This window comes from Saccopteryx leptura, chromosome 2 (assembly GCF_036850995.1).
Source record: "Saccopteryx leptura isolate mSacLep1 chromosome 2, mSacLep1_pri_phased_curated, whole genome shotgun sequence".
In the NCBI taxonomy this organism is placed as follows: Eukaryota; Metazoa; Chordata; class Mammalia; order Chiroptera; family Emballonuridae; genus Saccopteryx; species Saccopteryx leptura.
In genome coordinates this window covers 196,880,702-196,897,856 of record NC_089504.1, presented here as the reverse complement: position 1 = coordinate 196,897,856, position 17,155 = coordinate 196,880,702, and the positions used below count along the sequence as shown (strand labels likewise).

At 41.2% G+C, this 17,155-nt stretch overlaps 2 protein-coding genes and 1 long non-coding RNA gene across 15 annotated transcripts in view; 1 reads left to right on the top strand and 2 right to left on the bottom strand.

Annotated features, from left to right (window-relative positions):
- Nucleotides 1-17,155, bottom strand: part of MBNL1 (muscleblind like splicing regulator 1) — a 218,835-nt gene that overhangs the window by 180,748 nt on the left and 20,932 nt on the right. For 5 of the 13 annotated variants that reach the window (XM_066369891.1, XM_066369896.1, XM_066369900.1 and 2 more), the window contains exon 1: nt 9,890-10,024. The exons of 2 other annotated variants lie outside the window; for them this stretch is intronic. The gene's annotated coding sequence lies outside the window, so the exon portion shown is untranslated. Of the gene's footprint in view, nt 1-9,225; nt 9,293-9,584; nt 9,605-9,885; nt 10,031-17,155 lie in introns of those variants that run through there. 6 more of the 13 variants (XM_066369904.1, XM_066369901.1, XM_066369903.1 and 3 more) reach the window with 5 other exon arrangements.
- Nucleotides 1,588-2,659, bottom strand: LOC136393278 (protein N-terminal asparagine amidohydrolase-like). The gene is given in 1 exon segment (XM_066365886.1): nt 1,588-2,659. A coding segment is annotated over 1 exon segment (618 nt). The 5' UTR covers nt 2,335-2,659; the 3' UTR covers nt 1,588-1,716.
- LOC136395333 (uncharacterized) lies at nt 9,410-16,976 on the top strand. Its single transcript, XR_010749314.1, has 3 exons — nt 9,410-9,564; nt 9,911-11,712; nt 12,398-16,976. It is a non-coding gene; the product is annotated as an uncharacterized lncRNA (long non-coding RNA).

Below are 17,155 nucleotides of genomic sequence, written 5' to 3'. Positions count from 1 at the left end.
ACAATGTGCCCAATGAACAGACAAGGCAAAGAAGAATTTCTAGTTAATCTTAATTACTTAAAAATGAACATTTTCTAGCCTGACCAGAGGGAGCACAGTGGATAGAGTGTCAACCTAGGATGCTGAGGTCCAAGGTTTGAAATCCCAAAGTCACCAGCTTAGGTGCAGGCTCACCAGCTTGAGCGCCAGGTCGTCAATATGAACATGAGATCATCGACATGAGTCCAAGGTCACTGACTTGAGTCCAAGGTTGCTGCCTTGAGCAAGGGGTCACTTGCACGGCAGTATCCCCCCGCCCCAGTCATGGCACATATGAGAAGCAATCAGTGAACAACTAAGGTGACACAACTACGAGTTGATGCTTCTCATCTCTCTCCCTTCCTGGAATGTCTCTCTCTCTCACCCTCTCTCAAAAAAAAAACAAAAACAAAAAAAAAACCTCACTTTCTAAATATTATCTTGACAATATAACAAAAGAGATTTTTTACCATATCTTTATATATAGTACAAGGCAAAAAAGACATGTACTAAGTGTGGCTTTCACATAATAGCAAAGGCATATAAATAAAGGGTGAAATGAAGCACTGCTAATATTATTTTCTTTGGCTCTATGTAAACATACTATATATGAAATATATAAACAGTGTAAATTTTAAATTATTTTTTGTGAATACAGATCATTTAAACAATCTATCATTGTAGATACTTTCTTCTTAAACTATGTTAAGCCGTTTACTTGTAAAACCAAGTAAGGACCTTAAGTAAAAAGGCCTATGAATACTCTTATAAAGCCTTCTATTCCATTTGAAATACGACTGTCTTCACAACTCCTGGTAACTTAATTTAATGCAACTGCTTATTCATTCCCATATGTAAATCATTCTGTTTATAAGAGTGTCTGATTATTAAGGATTTTTATTTCCAGGAAAAAGAGTATCACAGTTATACTGATACCTTCCCTAAAATAGCAAGGTCTGAGAAGTATAAATGTCAGTCACATTGAGCACATTGCAAACTTGTTTTATCATGTATCTGTCTGCCACCTGGTTCATCACTGAGGATAGCTGACACTAATGTGCTCCATGAACTTCAGTAAGAAACAGAGTCGCCTGGCCAACAATGAGCCATGTCCTAGCAAATAACAAGACCCATAAAAATGAAACTGTGATTACATTAGAACTATGTATTTGGGATAAAGAATTTGGAGATCTATAGTTTGTTGGATCCTGTGCTTTAAAAGAGCTTGACACAAAATGAAATGTTTTAAGAATTTAACAGGTATCTTCTATTTAAGTTATAGTACCTGATAAAACACAATTTTAAGTGCTTTTCTCTTGGTGATATTTTAAAATATAATTCTTAAGCCTAAAAAATTTCACAAGTAGCAGTGTGATTAGCAGGGATAACAAAAGTTTTAAAAAAGGGATTTTTTGATGAAAAGTTTTAAAAAAACCTTACCATATTTTTTTTTAACAGAGACAGAGTCAGAAAGAGGGATAGATAGGGACAGACAGACAGGAACGGAGAGATGAGAAGCATCAATCATTAGGGTTTTTTTGTTGTTGTTTTTTTATTTGCCAAAATAAGATTTTATTTTGAAAGTCATTTGAAAGACACTAAGACTCAAGGGATGTAGATTCCAAATTCACATTCTTGTCCAACCTCCACCAATGGTCTGTCACATCAAAAAGTTGCTTTCTTCGGTAATTTCTATATTTAGCTTTCTAGAGAGGAGATCTTTTCCCATAAGCCATCTTCATTCTTTTTGTAGAGTAGAGCTTTATTTCCAGGAAATAGCGTGTTTGTTGGAGATGGGTATTTTTCTAAAAACATCAAGGTAGATCTAATATGTTCAACAAAGTGAGAGGGCTCAGCTAGAGGTGAAGTGGACAGATTCTCTAGTATTTGCTTATCATCTTGCTGCAACCAGAAATCCACATGGGGAAATGGCATTCAGAAATACGGTCCTATTCGAAGTTGTTCTGTCTTTGCATCATAAATACTAATCATTGGTCCTCCTGTTAAAGCTCGTGCAGCACGAAGATCCTCCTCTGGACCATGATCTTGGAAGGAGGCTCTGTAAATCTCTGCAGTTTTAACGTTGACAGCAATGCCATAAATGATTGGAAAGTGGTTTTCGTTTTCTTCCCGGTCATTTAATTCTGTCACACATAATGTCACTAAGTGAATGTCATCTTCTTGTCTGTCAAATTCACTAAGAAGTTGATGAGTAAGTTTTTGTGACAACTGCCTATCGTCACTGAAGCCACCCACGAGGTGCAGTTCCAGCCTTCCACATTGAGCAGAGTCAGAAAAGGATTTTATGGAGTTCATGATCAAGGGGACCTCAGCTTTGGTGTTGGTTCCATCACAATGTGTCAAGCAGGTAGCCCCATTACCTGTGTGCCTCAGAACCACAATGTGATGAGTGGTGGCATCATCAGAACCCAGAATGGAGATGGAGCCATCCTTTGGGGAGGTCACTGCAAGCTCTCTTTGCTGAACATACAGAAGGCCCTGGGGTCCCACTTGTTGAACAGACTGACCTCTGAGAAGTCTGGCTCTTTCTTCCAGAAGCGGGTGGGCTCAGACGAGATCTCCGGCGGACTGCAGAAGCCGCACTCACCGCCCCTCGACCAGCAGCGGCATCGTGAAGGAGGCGGCCCGGGCAGGCCCAGGGAGGCAGCAGCCTCCCCAGCAGCGGGCCAATCATTAGGTTTTTGTTGCGCATTATGACACCTTAGTTGTTCATTGATTGCTTTCTCGTATGTGCCTTGACTGCGGGCCTTCAGCAGACTGAGTAACCCCTCGCTCAAGCCAGTGACCTTGGGTCCAAGCTGGTGAGCTTTGCTCAAACCAGATGAGCCCGCGCTCAAGCTGGCGACCTCGGGGTCTCGAACCTCAGTACTCTGCATCCCAGTCCGACGCTCTAGCCACTGCGCCACTGCCTGGTCAGGCCTTACCATATTTTTTAAATGGTTTGTAATACTTCCCATTGCTTTTAATGTCTACATCTAATCAATTGCTACATTCAATGGACCTGAAACCTGTTCCTTTTCCCCCAGCTTTTTCACAAACTCTGTCACAACTCTCATTTAGTCCCTCTCTATGCTTTCTACTTCATTCTCTATGTGTCCTATTCTTCCTCCATTAAATGTCACTAAAACACAACTCCTGTAAGGTTGCTTGCCTAACCAAGTGTCTTATGTTCTCCTCTGTGGACCAAGCTTACTACCTGCTCTTCAGTGCCCTCTGAAATGAAGTTAACAATCTCCCTTTCCTCATTTCCCCCTGCCTATTGACTGCCCACCTCAACCCCTCATGCCTTTTCTCTCAATCCTCTTACTTCTAACCAGTCTTGTAAATCTCCTCCAATGGCAGAAAACAGGATTCGAATATTCCGGAATACCGATAGTTTCAATCTCCTAACAGCACCCAATACAAGTATTTTATTTTTAATGTTTGTATTCTTTTACAAACAATCATGGGTTCTAGCCCTGGGCTGCCTTAGTTCAATGCTGTGTTGTGCTACTTCTAGTTAAGTAACCTTGGGCAATTAACTTGCCTATGCCTGTCTCTCCATCTGTGAAACCAAGATATTAGTAGTACCCATGTCATAAAGGTTCTTCTAAGGAACACATGAATTAATTCATAAACCTTAATCTGGCACATAGAAAGTAGTCCAAAATGTTAGTAATCACTGTTATAGCTTTTATCATCCTCACTAGTCTTTATATAGTATTGGGGGCAAGATAAAAAAAAATGGTTAAAGCCTGACCTGTGGTGGTGCAGTGGATAAAGCGTTGACCTGGAACACTGAGGTTGCCAGTTCAAAACCCTGGGCTTGCCCGGTCAAGGCACATATGGGAGTTGAAGCTTCCTGCTCCTCTCCCCTTCTCTCTCTCTCTCTCTCTCTCTCTCTCTCTCTCTCTCTCTCTCTCCTCTAAAATGAATAAAAATAATTTAAAAATGGTTAAAAATACTGAAAGAAAACAAAGAGTCAAAGTGCTACAAATGACAAAAAGTGTTTTCTAGTCATGCTACTTAATCTTTAAGGTAAAGGTCATAAGGCCTATGTTCCAGCTGAAAGAGATTAAATGAGATATTTTGTAAAGAAATGAATAGCCCTGCCAGTTAGCTCAGTCAGGTGCAGGTCCTCCAGAAATTTCATGCTGGTCCACAAAAGTGGTAACCACACTGGGTTAGAGCTTTGTCCTGAAATGCTAAGGTTGCAGGTTCCAAGCCATCCCTGGTCGGGCACATACAGGAAGCAACCAATAAACGCACAACTAAGTGGAACATCACATAAATGCTTCTCCCTCCCTCCCTCCCTCCCACTCTCTCTCTCTCTCCCCCTCCCCCAAAAAAATCAATCAAGAAAATCAATTAAGAAAAGAAATGTATAGCAAGTGGTAGCTCCTATTAATTATTATTTACACATTTATACGGTAATTTCAGAGATGTAGATATTGAGGAACAGAAAGAGTAAATAAATAGTTTCTCGCAGGCCACTCATCTAGCCAGACCCGGCATGGTAAAACACAATCCACACAGTGTGAGGCTGGCTGTGTCTCTCCCACCACCAAAGTCTATTACTCCTTTTAAGATATAGACAAAAATGCAATAAGTATATAAAGATAACAATAATTTTAAATGAGAATAACATTAATTTCACCTCCTACATTTATAAAGTGTTGCACTTTTCAAAACATGTTATTCCCATGCAGTCTGTTTTCTTCCTACCTGTACTGCAACAAAGACTGGATTTGCAAAACAAATGGAGACAAGTATAGGAACTGGTATATCTTTTCCCAGGCATTTTGAAACTAAAATTTAGTAAACAGAAATATCAATCGGGGTTGGGGGTCTGTGGTCGGAGAACACTGAGTCTAACAAGTACTGTCAATGGCTCACAGCTTTGCCCAACTTTTCCTTCAAGCAGGCCCTATGCCCTCCTATTCGTAATGTCACTTAACTTGACTCCCACCATCCTGCCCCAGACTATATTTCTACTAGGATGAGAGTTATCTATCCACATAGAGTGCTGAAATGTCACTGTTAAGGTAACACTCTCTTGTAGTCAGATAAAACAGAAACAAATGTGAATTAATCATTATTACATACAGAGAAAATCCAGTGTCAAATATAACTTTTTTAAACATGAACAATTATCTCAAAGAGATGTACTGGCATCACCAAAAAAACTAACAATAATATATAGAAAACTATAACCATGTATTTGCTGAGTGTTTTTCCAAGGACATAGATGTACTACTTACAGAAATGTATGGGGTTTTCTGTTTGTTTGTTTGTTTGTTTCTTGGGGGGGAGAGATGAGAACCATCAACTCATAGTTGCTTCACTTTAATTGTTCACTGATTGCTTCTCATATGTGCTTGGGGGCCAGGGGAGGCTCAAGCTGAGCCAGTGACCCTATGCTCAAGCCAGCAACCTTGGGCATAAGCCAGTGACCTTGGGCTTCAAGCAAGCAAACTTTGGGCACATGCCAGTAACCTCAGGGTTTCGAACCTGGGACCTCAGTGTCCCAGGTCGACAGTCTATCCACTGTGCCACCACCAGTCAAACAGAAATGTATTTTTTTATAATATGAAAAATACTGCATACAAATCAACTTCCCTACCTTAAATCCAATCATATAAAATATGTCTAGAGACATGTAAAGTCTATGTCAATAGCTTTTCTTGAATCCTCTGCTTCACAATCAATAATTCTTCAACCATTAGTGAGTATGCTCCATGACTCATCAGAAATGAGATACAAAGTTCATGGGGATCAGGGTTCCCTCCTGGCCAAACCTGAGCTGACACTAACGGAAGGCAACTATGCCCTTACAGTGGGAGATAGACTCAAGAAAACAACCAGCCAAAAGCTACTCTTCTGAGGTCCCCTATAACATTCACCACACACTCTCTCCCTCTAAAAAGAACCCACTACATCCCTCCTGTCTTATATGTTTGGCATCCTTCAAGGAAATAAAGCAAGCATACTTTATATAGATAGAAAAGAACTGCATATTTTTCTGCCTAACTTTCATTGCTCATGCAAAATGTGCATCGGTTATGAAAATATCTAAAAGGAATGTTTCCAGGACCTATGCCATTGTGCTTTGTTTACCAGTCAGATGCTTTTTCAAGAATGTGTTCAAATTACAAAGATAACATCTCCGTGTATAGGAATTCTCCAAAGCCCATAACATTACTGCAGAATTGTATTTTTACCTTTCCTAACATTCAAAATAATGTCCTTGTCTCTATATATGAAAATTTTTCATCATCATGAATTCATTAATCTTTGATTAACATTTGGTCAGGCACTTGTCTTTATTTATTTGGTGTTTTTATTTTCTAAGGAAAGAAAGTCATAGCAAAGCAAAATATATACTAAGCATTTGAAGATAATTGCTATTTACTGCAAGCTCTATTCTTAAATAAATTTTAGTGACTCGTTCATGTTTGGTAACTTCAGGACAATGATAACTATAGTGTCTCTAAAATGTTCCTAAGTAGCAATCATACTCTATTCCGGCCTTTGAGAAGTGTTAACACTCATCCCCTAATTATCAGCCTTTTCTGTGTTATTACTACCTCACCATTAAATCTCTAAACTAAATAGCAGTTTTGAGGAAATAAAAATAGATGTTAGGTAGTGTGGTGTGCTTTCTCAAATTTTGGTTACAATGGATAAGAAAAATGAGGAATTTCTACATAGTAAACTCTTTTTGCTTGAAAAAATAAAGGTCTGTGTTACTGTGTTTTGACCAGCAGACCCTTCAGGCTCTCTCCCAGAACACTGCTTTTGGGCTTTATTTTAGACTAACACTGTCCAACAGAAATGCAATGCCAGCACTTTTGTTATTTTAATTTTTCTCATAGCCACATTTAAAAAGTTTTTAAAAAGGGCTAAATTATCTAATAATATATTCTATTGAAACAAATACATCCAAAATATTATCCCTGCAACATATTTACCATCAACGTACAAATTTTCATCAGATGTTTTACATTCTTCCCTTTGCACAAAGTTTTCAAAATCCAGTACGTATTTTACACTTAGAGTCAATCTCAATCCAGACCAGCCACATTTCAAATGCTCATCATATGTGGCCAGTGGCTACAATACTGGACAGCACATTCTAGATTTCCAATAGTATATGTTTTTTGGCCTGACAGGCCACACACTTTAAAACCTTCCTATTGTAACATCCTCTATGATCGGTATTGCTGTTAGGATTTTATATTGAGCCAAACATATAAGTAAATGTATTTCACTTTCTTCTTCCACTTCCCCACATATCTACTGCCCACCCTGATACCTTTTTCTTAAGAGTTTAAGAAACGCCATCATCTATTCTTTCAGCTTCTTCCAAGCAAGGTCTAAGATGTACTCTAATCTGAGCATCTTCTAACAAAGCAGAAAGCCAGAAGGTGCAGCAGGGCTATTCTTCTCTGGTTCCATAAATAGATGGTGTATTTAATACAGGCCTAATGTATGGTGACAATGATAACGCAAGGACTTTTTTTTTTTTTTTTTTTGCTTACAATGAAAATAGGAAATTTTGTAAAATGAAGTAACATACCTTTCCCCAACGAGATATACAGTTTTACTCTTTGTCCCTTCCTCCTCCCAGGAGAAACGTTGGGGTACTCTGGGTGATTTTTTTTTCTGGAACAGAACCCAGTGTTTCATTTCATAGGAATTCTGTGCCCAGAGGAACAACAGAATGTTGGAATCAAAATTTAATGAATTCAACTTGGAGTCTAAGTTTGCCTCAAATGTGGAAATGTAAACACACGCAATAATATCTCAAACCATAAAACAGTTTAGATTCCCTGTTGGCATGGCTGCATAGAGTATCACACTAGATGTGTATCTGCACACGAATTTGTCCTTACTTACATGAGAAAAAAGATTAAACTAAAGATATGTAAGGTTTTCTGAGTCTCTCAGTAATAATAAGACCTGATTATTATGTCTTAGATGCACTGTAATTATAGATGGATGGATGGATGAACAGGTTTTCTGGTGCTGACCTAACCTGTTCCCTAAAGCACAAAAGGGAACTTTTGTAGTCCTCAGTAAGGAACCCCTCCATTAAACAAATAAAACTAAAAACTATATCTACATCTTGTGAGAAGGTCTAACAACACAATCAAAGAAAAATTTCATTCCCATGCAAAATACACAACATGGATGAAAATCAGAACACTCTAGTTTCCCTAAAAAACAGTTTTGAGCTGTACTAGTAAACAACTTGAATAAAGCAAAGATACAAGGGACAATGTGCTTTCTTGGGTTACAAAATAACTTTATTCAGTATCACTGGCAATAACTCTACACCTAAGGCATTCCAAGTTTTGAACTAAATTTTCTTAGGATGAATTTTACGTCCTTTCAACTTTCACTTCAACTTGTCTCGGTGACAACATTTTATCTCAGCAAGACAAGGAGATACACACCAACGCCCTTAGGAACCCAGACCCAGATAACATGGAGTGTGGATCCCTTATGCTGGTTTTAGAATAGCTATGCACTCAACACCCCCGTGTATAAACAGACACTGTGTTCAAACCCAGGAAGGAGGAACACCGTGTCCACTGGTATAGTATTTCAAAGCACGTTGCAGAGGGCCTGCAAATCCAAAGGCATTAATTCTGACTTCTCTCTGAGTGGATTAATATGTTTAAGAAATCCCTGAGAGTATGGTAGAGTTTACCTTCCATTTGCTATCTCCTGTGCCTGTTCTGGTGCAAATACAGAGTCAAGTCAGTGGCAGTAACCTTTTGGGTGGTTTCTACTCAACCTTAATCCCAGGGAAGCACACTCCACGGAAACACACCACAGAAACAAGCAGCTGCATAATCTCCCGGCCCGGCCGGAGAGAGACTTAAGAACACAATTACTCTTCTGGCAACACCCCTGTAGTTGTCAAGTACTGTGTGAGAGGGCAAGCATAAGCTCCACCATATACCTGCTCGTGTTACAGGCTCTGGAATCAAAGCATTCTCACATGACACATTACTACCAATAACAGATTCCGGCTCCGTTTAAAAAAAAAAGGGGGGGGGGAGATAGCGCTACATATTTGTCCTGCTTTTGTCTAAAAACCAGAACCCAAGTATTAACTACTTTTCATTCCTTTCAACCTTTCACGGAGACATTTCAATCAACCAACTGCGGTTCCACCCAGAGAGCGTCTATACTTACTTTTCTTACAGCTTTGAGTGACGCACTACAAAACGATGGGGTGGGGGGGCGGGGAAGGAGCCCTCTCATGCAGGGCGTCTTCCGCCCTGTAAACTTGGCAAAAAGGCAAACTGGACTGAAATACAGCACTCTCCATATAAGGAAACCCTGCTAAACATGTCATGCGTAATTTATGGGTAGCAGGCAGAGAATTAACCTTTGCGTGCGCATATTTGGCCCAGATGCAAACCGGGCTGGATGGCAGCCCCGGGGATAGGGATGTGGGATCTCTTGGGAGATACATTGGCTCTCATCCGATGGGCTCGCACTGCCCCCCTTCGCGACGAAGGTCATTAAGTTGTAAGTACACTTGCACGCACCTGTTTATCCCCCCTCCCTTTCTTTCTCTCTCTTTCTAAGCTGCCAAGTTGGAAGCTGGCTGCGTTCTGACAGTGTCCGCAGAGCCCAGGGATGGGCTGCCGGAGCCGAGCTGCAGGGGCCAGCTCCCTCTTCCCCTCCAGCCCCAGAAGATGCGATCGGGGACCCGGCGCCGCGATGAGCCAGGCGCGCCGCAGCGAGCCGCAGCCCGGAGCCTCGTCTCACTTCCTCCTCCACCCTGTCCGGCCCCGCGAGCGCCCAGACAATGCCGAGCCGCCCAGCCGGCAGACTGGACGCGGAAACTTACCTCTCACATGTTTTTTTGCAGAGGCAGCCCTACTGCCGACCGAGTGCCCAAGGCATTGTGGGAGTCCTGATTCCGAGGGAGGCCCGCAACTGAAAATTGAACTTGTCAGTGCCCGGTCACGGGAGCATTGTGAGCGCTACAACTCATTCAGCTGCAGTGAAAAGACTGTTGCATGTCTCGGTGCAGCCTCTTATCGCCGAGGTCTGGTTTCCGCTGCTGCTGCGCGGCCCCTCCCCCGCCGGCCCAGCCCCACCAGGAAGCCCGGAGCGGACCCGGCGAGCTCCGGAACGCACGCGGCGCGTTCAAGACGCCCCGAAACTTTCCACCGCCCAGTCTCTGCCGGCTGCTCGGTCGCCCCTCAGCCCAGCACAGTCCGCAGGGGGCGGTGGCTGCCAGTCGCGGGTGGGCGCGGACAGCAAAAGGAAACCCGAGCTGGCGCTGGCGAGGTGCATCCCCGCAGCCTACCGGTGGTATCTTCCATCTTACACGTTCCACATTATAACCTCCCAGCTAGGGTGCAACGGGACGCCCTCCTCCGACTTGCTGCTCTTTCCGACTAGCGGGGCAGACGAATGGGTTCGTGTTCTACATAAGGCCCGCTGGATGGGGCTTTTGTAAGGAAGCCGGCAAGGTTAGATTGAAGGTGAGAATCTGATGAGGATAAAATACTAGGATCTGATGGGGCTGCCGCCTTTAAAATGCACCATGCGGTTTTGAACCCGGATGGCTCACAGGCGGGGGAAAAAACATCCGCAAGACCAACCGCCAATGTGTATCTTTTTCAAGTAACAAGGTGTCCACAGTTTTGAAATTCCTCAGTCCAAAAGATTGTCACACAAGCACAAATGAAGACCAGCTTCCCATCTAGTTTGTAAATAATAGTTGAAATGTAAAATCCCCTTTCTTACCCACTCTGCATTATTTGATTTATAGAAAGTACAGCCTCCCCCCTTAAAAATGAAATATCATTTTCTGAAATACTGGAATATTCCAGGGCAGATAAGTCATATTATTGTTGGAGCCTAAGAAACCACAGCTCCGAGTCATAATTCACTGGATGTTATAAAATGTAACTTGGCTTCACATCGAATGGAAAGAATCCTGGACTAATGTGATGCGATAAAGTTTTGGAGATTTGGAGGTAGAATTTTTTTTGGATTTGAGGAATGTTGGTAATTTGCTTAATGATTCTAATTAAAAACATTTGTTCCATGTTTGGACACAATTTGGAACAAGACACTATATATGGTTCCATGTTCTTCCCAAAACTTTTTAAACTTGTGTTAAAGAAGGTGGGGACAGCTTAAGAAGAAGGAAAAACATCATGAAATGTGCTCAAATACAGAAATACTTCCAGAGGCGTTAGTAAAAAAGAATTTGAGTTCTTGACCCTTGGCTAGATCCACAAAACCCTGAGTTGATATTGTGCAATGCTCCCTTCCAGAACAAATAAATTAATAAATTAAGTGATGCCATTTCTCAGTGTTAATTATGAAAAAACTATTCAAGTGCCCACATACTTGGAGCAAATTAAAAGGACACTGACACTTTCTCAGAGAACATGGATGGGTATTCCCTACCTGCCAATTAATAGCTATGAGGATGTCCTTCTAATTCAGCATTTATTTCAACAACTAGAGTGCTTGCTATGCCGGAGATCCAAGCGTGGATAAGACAGGGACTTTCTCCTCAGGCATAATACCTTTACTAGGAAAGAGACAAATAAATTCTTTCTGAGAGATGAATGCTAAAATGGCAAAGGCAAGCCCATTGGGGTCCTGAAAACAGTCAGGGGAGGCTTCCCTGCGGAATTATTTTAATGGGTACTGTTGGGCAGATAAAATGTATTATGCTCACTTTGTTAAAGAGGCCGTTGCCCAGATGATATTAATGTGTGTTGAGAATCGTTGTAGCCTGGGGCTTGGTTTTGGGATTAAGCCTTTCCCACCCCATTTTGATGTGGGGTGGTACAATCCAATCATGCCTCAGAGAAGTGACTTTGTATTAGAGACTTCCCTACTTTGTATATTGGATTAGAGGTTGTGAAGCTACAGTATAAAGTGGGGGCGGAACGGGAGTTTGGGCTCTTGGTTCCTGAGGTTATCATTAGAGGAGAGAGCAGAGCAGACAGCAGAAGGAGGCCATGTGGAGGAGGCCAGGAGAAGCAGCCAAGATGGCGGAGTGCTGAGTGAGATGCCAGTTTGTGCAGTTTGACGCTGGAGAAGGAAGGAGATGGGGAACTGAGGAGAATAAGGCTGGTGAGCTAGAAACCTTTGATTCTAGGAAACTCGGATAAGTCAGTGGCTTTGTGAGCACTGAATGTGACTGGGTTTTGGAGCCCAGTGTGTATTTTTACTTGCCCGTCGGGTGCAAGCTAGAATTAAAGACGATGGCCCACCAGTTTGTGGCTCCGTTGTTTCTTTACCGACTGTCCGAATCCAATGCGAATCTGCATGGGCCAGGCGGCTGCTGTGATAGTGGCCCTGGCCGTGGCTCCTGGCTTTACAGGTACCTTGAAAGTTGTGCAGAAACTAGCAAAATGAAAAAGGAGTTGAGTCTCGGTCAAGTGGAGAAAAGATCATGGCAAATACAACAACCCTGCCAGTCCATCTTAGAAGTGAGAGGAGGGTTGGAGAGGGGGAGTGGCAAGAGCTAAACTAAACATAGATCTGTGTTTATGCAAGGAGTCTTGGCTTTACTCTGAAAACTGTGATGAACTAGAAGAGGTGACACAACAAGGAGTTAAGGTGGAGTTGGAACATGTATTTCAGAAAGATCCTGCGGCGACAGCTTGAAGGTGACTGGAGTGTAGGGAGGCGGCCCATGGAAGAAAGCTGGATGGGTGTGGACAGACTGGAAAAGTGACTCATGCAGGCAATAAGGAAAGGAGGAGACTTGGGAGACTTCCCAATCCTGGGTTAGCCTACTGAATTGTTTGCTACTTGTCTTTTATTTTTTTTTTAAAAAAATTTTTTTGGAGGCCCTGGCCGGTTGGCTCAGTGGTAGAGTGTTGGCCTGGCATGTGGGAGTCCCCGGTTCAATTCCCGGCCAGGGCACACAGGAGAAGTGCCCATCTGCTTCTCCACCCCTCCCCCTCTCCTTCCTGTCTGTCTCTCTCTTCCCCTCCCACAGCCGAGGCTCCATTGGAGCAAAGTTGGCCCCGGCGCTGAGGATGACTCCATGGCCTCTGCCTCAGGCGCTAGAATGGCCTGGTTGCAACAGAGCAACACCCCAGATGGGCAGAGCATTGCCCCCTGGTGGGCATGCCGGGTGGATCCCAGTCAGGCGCATGCGGGAGTCTCTCTGACTGCATCCCTGTTTCCAACTTCAGAAAAATACAAAAAAAAAAAAAAATTTTTTTTTTTTGGAGAAGTTTATTTGAGCCAAACTGACAACATAAACCAGCAAGCAAGATCTCAGATGCTCCACTGCTTGCCTTTTAATTTCTTCAGTTTGCCTCCCATTCTCCACGACATCGGACCCTGACTTCCCAGAGCGGGATCAACTCTGCCTCAGTCGGCAGGTTGGTGCCCTCACCAGTTTCCATGTGCCTCTTCTGAGAATGTCCAGTGAGCAGCCAAGGGCTAATCCCACCTGTAGGAAATTATTTTCAGTTTTTCTTAGACCTTTGTAAAGTTCCAAGTTAATGCTTTGGTGCTTTGCTTTTATTTTTGTGAGTTAGAAAATTTGCTATTTGGAACAAAATGGTGAAAAACAGGACTTTGAATCTGCGTGGTGCAAGAGGGGAAATTATTTTTCCACTTAAGCTCTGGAGGAGGGGGGAACTTCTGGGAACAAAAGAGAAATTGAAACTGAGACAAATTTTCTGCTCCACCGAACAGAATACAAAGAAATGCAAGAAAGACACTTGAATGTTAGAAACAAAATAAACGTCACAGTAAATTACAAAGAAGAGGGGAAAATGTTGTTTTTCATCTAAGAGAGTAAAAAGGGATGGTTAAGAAAACTCATAAAACAATGGTCAACAGAGGACTCAGAAATGAGTTAAAGTAAACTGTGATCTAAAACGTCACTGTCACTGGTTTAGCTTAATTGACCATTTATAATATTACAACAGGAATAATGACATTTAAATTCTGAAGCACTGTAGCAAACACCAGATCATATGCTAAAAATATTAAATGATATTGCCAGCTTTCAACTACCAGAAGAATTCTAGCCACATTTTCAATTGTGAAAATTATTTCAAAATCATTATAGTAGTAAAAAGCAAATAGTTCTCCTTTAGAATACCCATTGATATTCTTTCAGTGCCAGGAGAGAATTATGCTTTCTTTTACTTTTATGAAGTATAATTATAGTCCACAGGTTCATGAGGGAGTATATCCATAAATATACAGAAGTTCATTTATAGGGAGAGAGGAAATTTATAGAAAACAACTTCAGATGAAATAAAACTACATTTTTAGATAAAAGAAAAAGAGTGTATTTTTCTTAAAATGTTTATAGAGATTAAAACTGAGCTAAAATATTGATTTGATTATGCAAAACCAATTAAATGATTTTACATAACAGTTGAATCTAAATCTTCAATATAATGCTTCTGGCATCTGAATAGAGAAATAGAAAGCAAATATATTTCAGAATTAAAAATTTAGAACCACCAGATATTAGTAGGAAATGAACATTGGAGACCATCTAGGCCGGTTCCCTTGATAGATTGGAGAGCATTTGGTGTTATACAATGTGTTATACACTGTGACAGCGCAGAACTGGCATGGATGTCTCCTGACTCTCTTTGGCCATTGATTTTCATTGTTTTTCTTAAAGATTCTGGGGCAACAGAAACTATAATATAGGCATAATGATTCCTCAAATTTTATATGAAAGGAAGCCACATTAGATTTCTAGTACAGTTTTGTCTTCCTCTATTTCTTCCTTCTTTCCTTTCTTCTTGTTTTCTTACCATTTTCTTTCTTTCTTTTGTTGTTGTTGTTGTTGTTGTTCAGTGAGACAGAGAAAGGGACAGACAGCAACAGACAGGAAGGAAGAGAAATGAGAAGTGTCAACTCATAGTTGCAGCACCTTAGTTGTTCATTGATTGCTTTTTCATGTGCCTTGATAGGGGAGGGTGCTCCAGAGAAGCCAGTGACCCCTTGCTCAAGCCAGCAACCTTTGGGCTCAAGCCAGTGAGCCCACGCATAAGCCAGAGACCTTGGGGTTTCAAACCTGAGTCCTCAGCGTCACATGTCAAAGCTCTATCTACTGCACCATGGTTTGGTTAGGCTCTTTCCATTTTTCTAACCTTCCTTCTTTCCATACAGAAAACACTTTTCACACAATGCCTCTATTCACTTCACAAATATTTATTGAACATCCACCACGAAAGTCCTGTTCTTAGTGCTGTGGTTACAGAAATTAACACAGCCCAATCATTTTTCTCAAAGAATTTATAATCTGCTAGGGGGCGGCTATAGGCACTAAACAAAGAATAAATCTAGATCCCTGGCTGGATAGCTCAGTTGCTTAGGGCATCGTCCGGAAGCTCAGAGGTTGCTGGTTTGATACAGGAACAGACTGGTGTTCCTCTTTCTCTCTCTCTCCCTTCTACTCTCTTTAAAATTCAGTAAACATTTAAAAAAAAAAAAAAATCTAAAGACCTTGACTTAAAAAAATAATAAATCTAGAGAAAAAGATAAATATAGAAGGCAATTTCAGGCGGAGGCAAGGGCTCTGAAGTGAAAGAGAGGTGGTAGAGGGGATGTAGTTAAACAGGATGATGAGGAATTGAGGTGGTCAGAGACAGGCAGAGCCCTCAAGAATGTGGGGAATATCTGCGGAAGAACCATTCAAAGGTGGAGCAATCTTGGGTCTAAAGCCTCGAATCCTGAGCTAAGCTAGAACCAGAAATCCAATGGGGCTTAAAAACCAGTATGATACTTCAAGAGCTCACAGTCAAGAGAGAGAGACAATGGATCTTAATCAAAGCAATCACATTCAAAACTTAATGCAACAATCATGATACTTTTGGTCAGTGGGGACCATTGAAGTGTTCGCTTGTTTTAGAGGAGGGGAGGAAGTGGGCAGCAGTCTGGGATCCAGATTTGCTTGTCACAAATATAACTAGATTAGTCTTGACTGCTATGTGGAGGCCAATGGCCTGAGCTCAGAACAGAATGCAGAAAGTACTCCAAAAGAGTGAGCCCTAGTCAGAGGGCTGGAACAGCGAGGGTCTGAAGATGGGCAGAAGAAAGTGATTTGGTTGAAGACCCTTAGCTATGAGATACACTAAACATTAGAATTTTATGTCTCACAGCTGCAGAGAATCCAGAAGGTGGTCACCACCTTGCCTTGAAAGATGTGAACTATGTGGTGTGTGTCTGTATGAAATTTATTTTTTCCTGAAAGTCAACATAGTATAAAAATTTCAAAACTACTGAAGATAGAATATATTTATAAGAAACAGCAGTGATTCCAATTCCCAGAGATAATTCCTGGTGATAGCATAGTTCTTCTAGGCATTTCTCAACATATTTTTATACCATGGATATTGTAGTATATATGGAATTTTGTGTTCTGTAATTTTTCCCTATTTACTCTGATCATATAACTTTATAAAACAAATGACATCCCCATGTCATCTATCATAATCTTAATTTATTACATGAGATAATGGATTGGGGACTTGACCCTTGACCAAAACATCACAACTAATATGGGGTCGAGCCTCTTGCCCCACAGTGCAGTGTGTCACAGCCTATGTTTCTGATCCTGGATAAATGTGTCTAGTGTGTAATATATTTTTAAACATTCCACCTGAGATATACACATGTCTTCTAAATGGGCTGTCATTAAGGAAAAGAAAATATATAATAATGCTCTTTAATAAATAAAATAGTTACAAAAGTAAACATGAAATAGGTAGTCAAAAGGTCAAAGTGGACATATTGCTTAGTATGCATGCTTATAATATATAATTACATGTAGTAGTGTGAAACACTTGATACCATCTCATAAAATTGAGTGTTGTGGCTCAGCCCAGAATGCCCTTGTAATCTTTTAAGATTAGTTTCTAATAGGTCTTAGAATATACATGTGATAGTGTCACTATTTTATGTACTATGATACGAACATTTCTACGTGTTAACTCTGCTCCTTGTACAATAAAAGCAAGTGAAAAATATGGCCTTTGCGTTACTTGTTCCTAAATGCAAACAAATTTTTGAAAATACCAATAGCAGGATTGATTTTTCCCCCTAAATATGTACTCATTTCATTCTTGAAGTTTCTTTCTTTTAGCTTCTG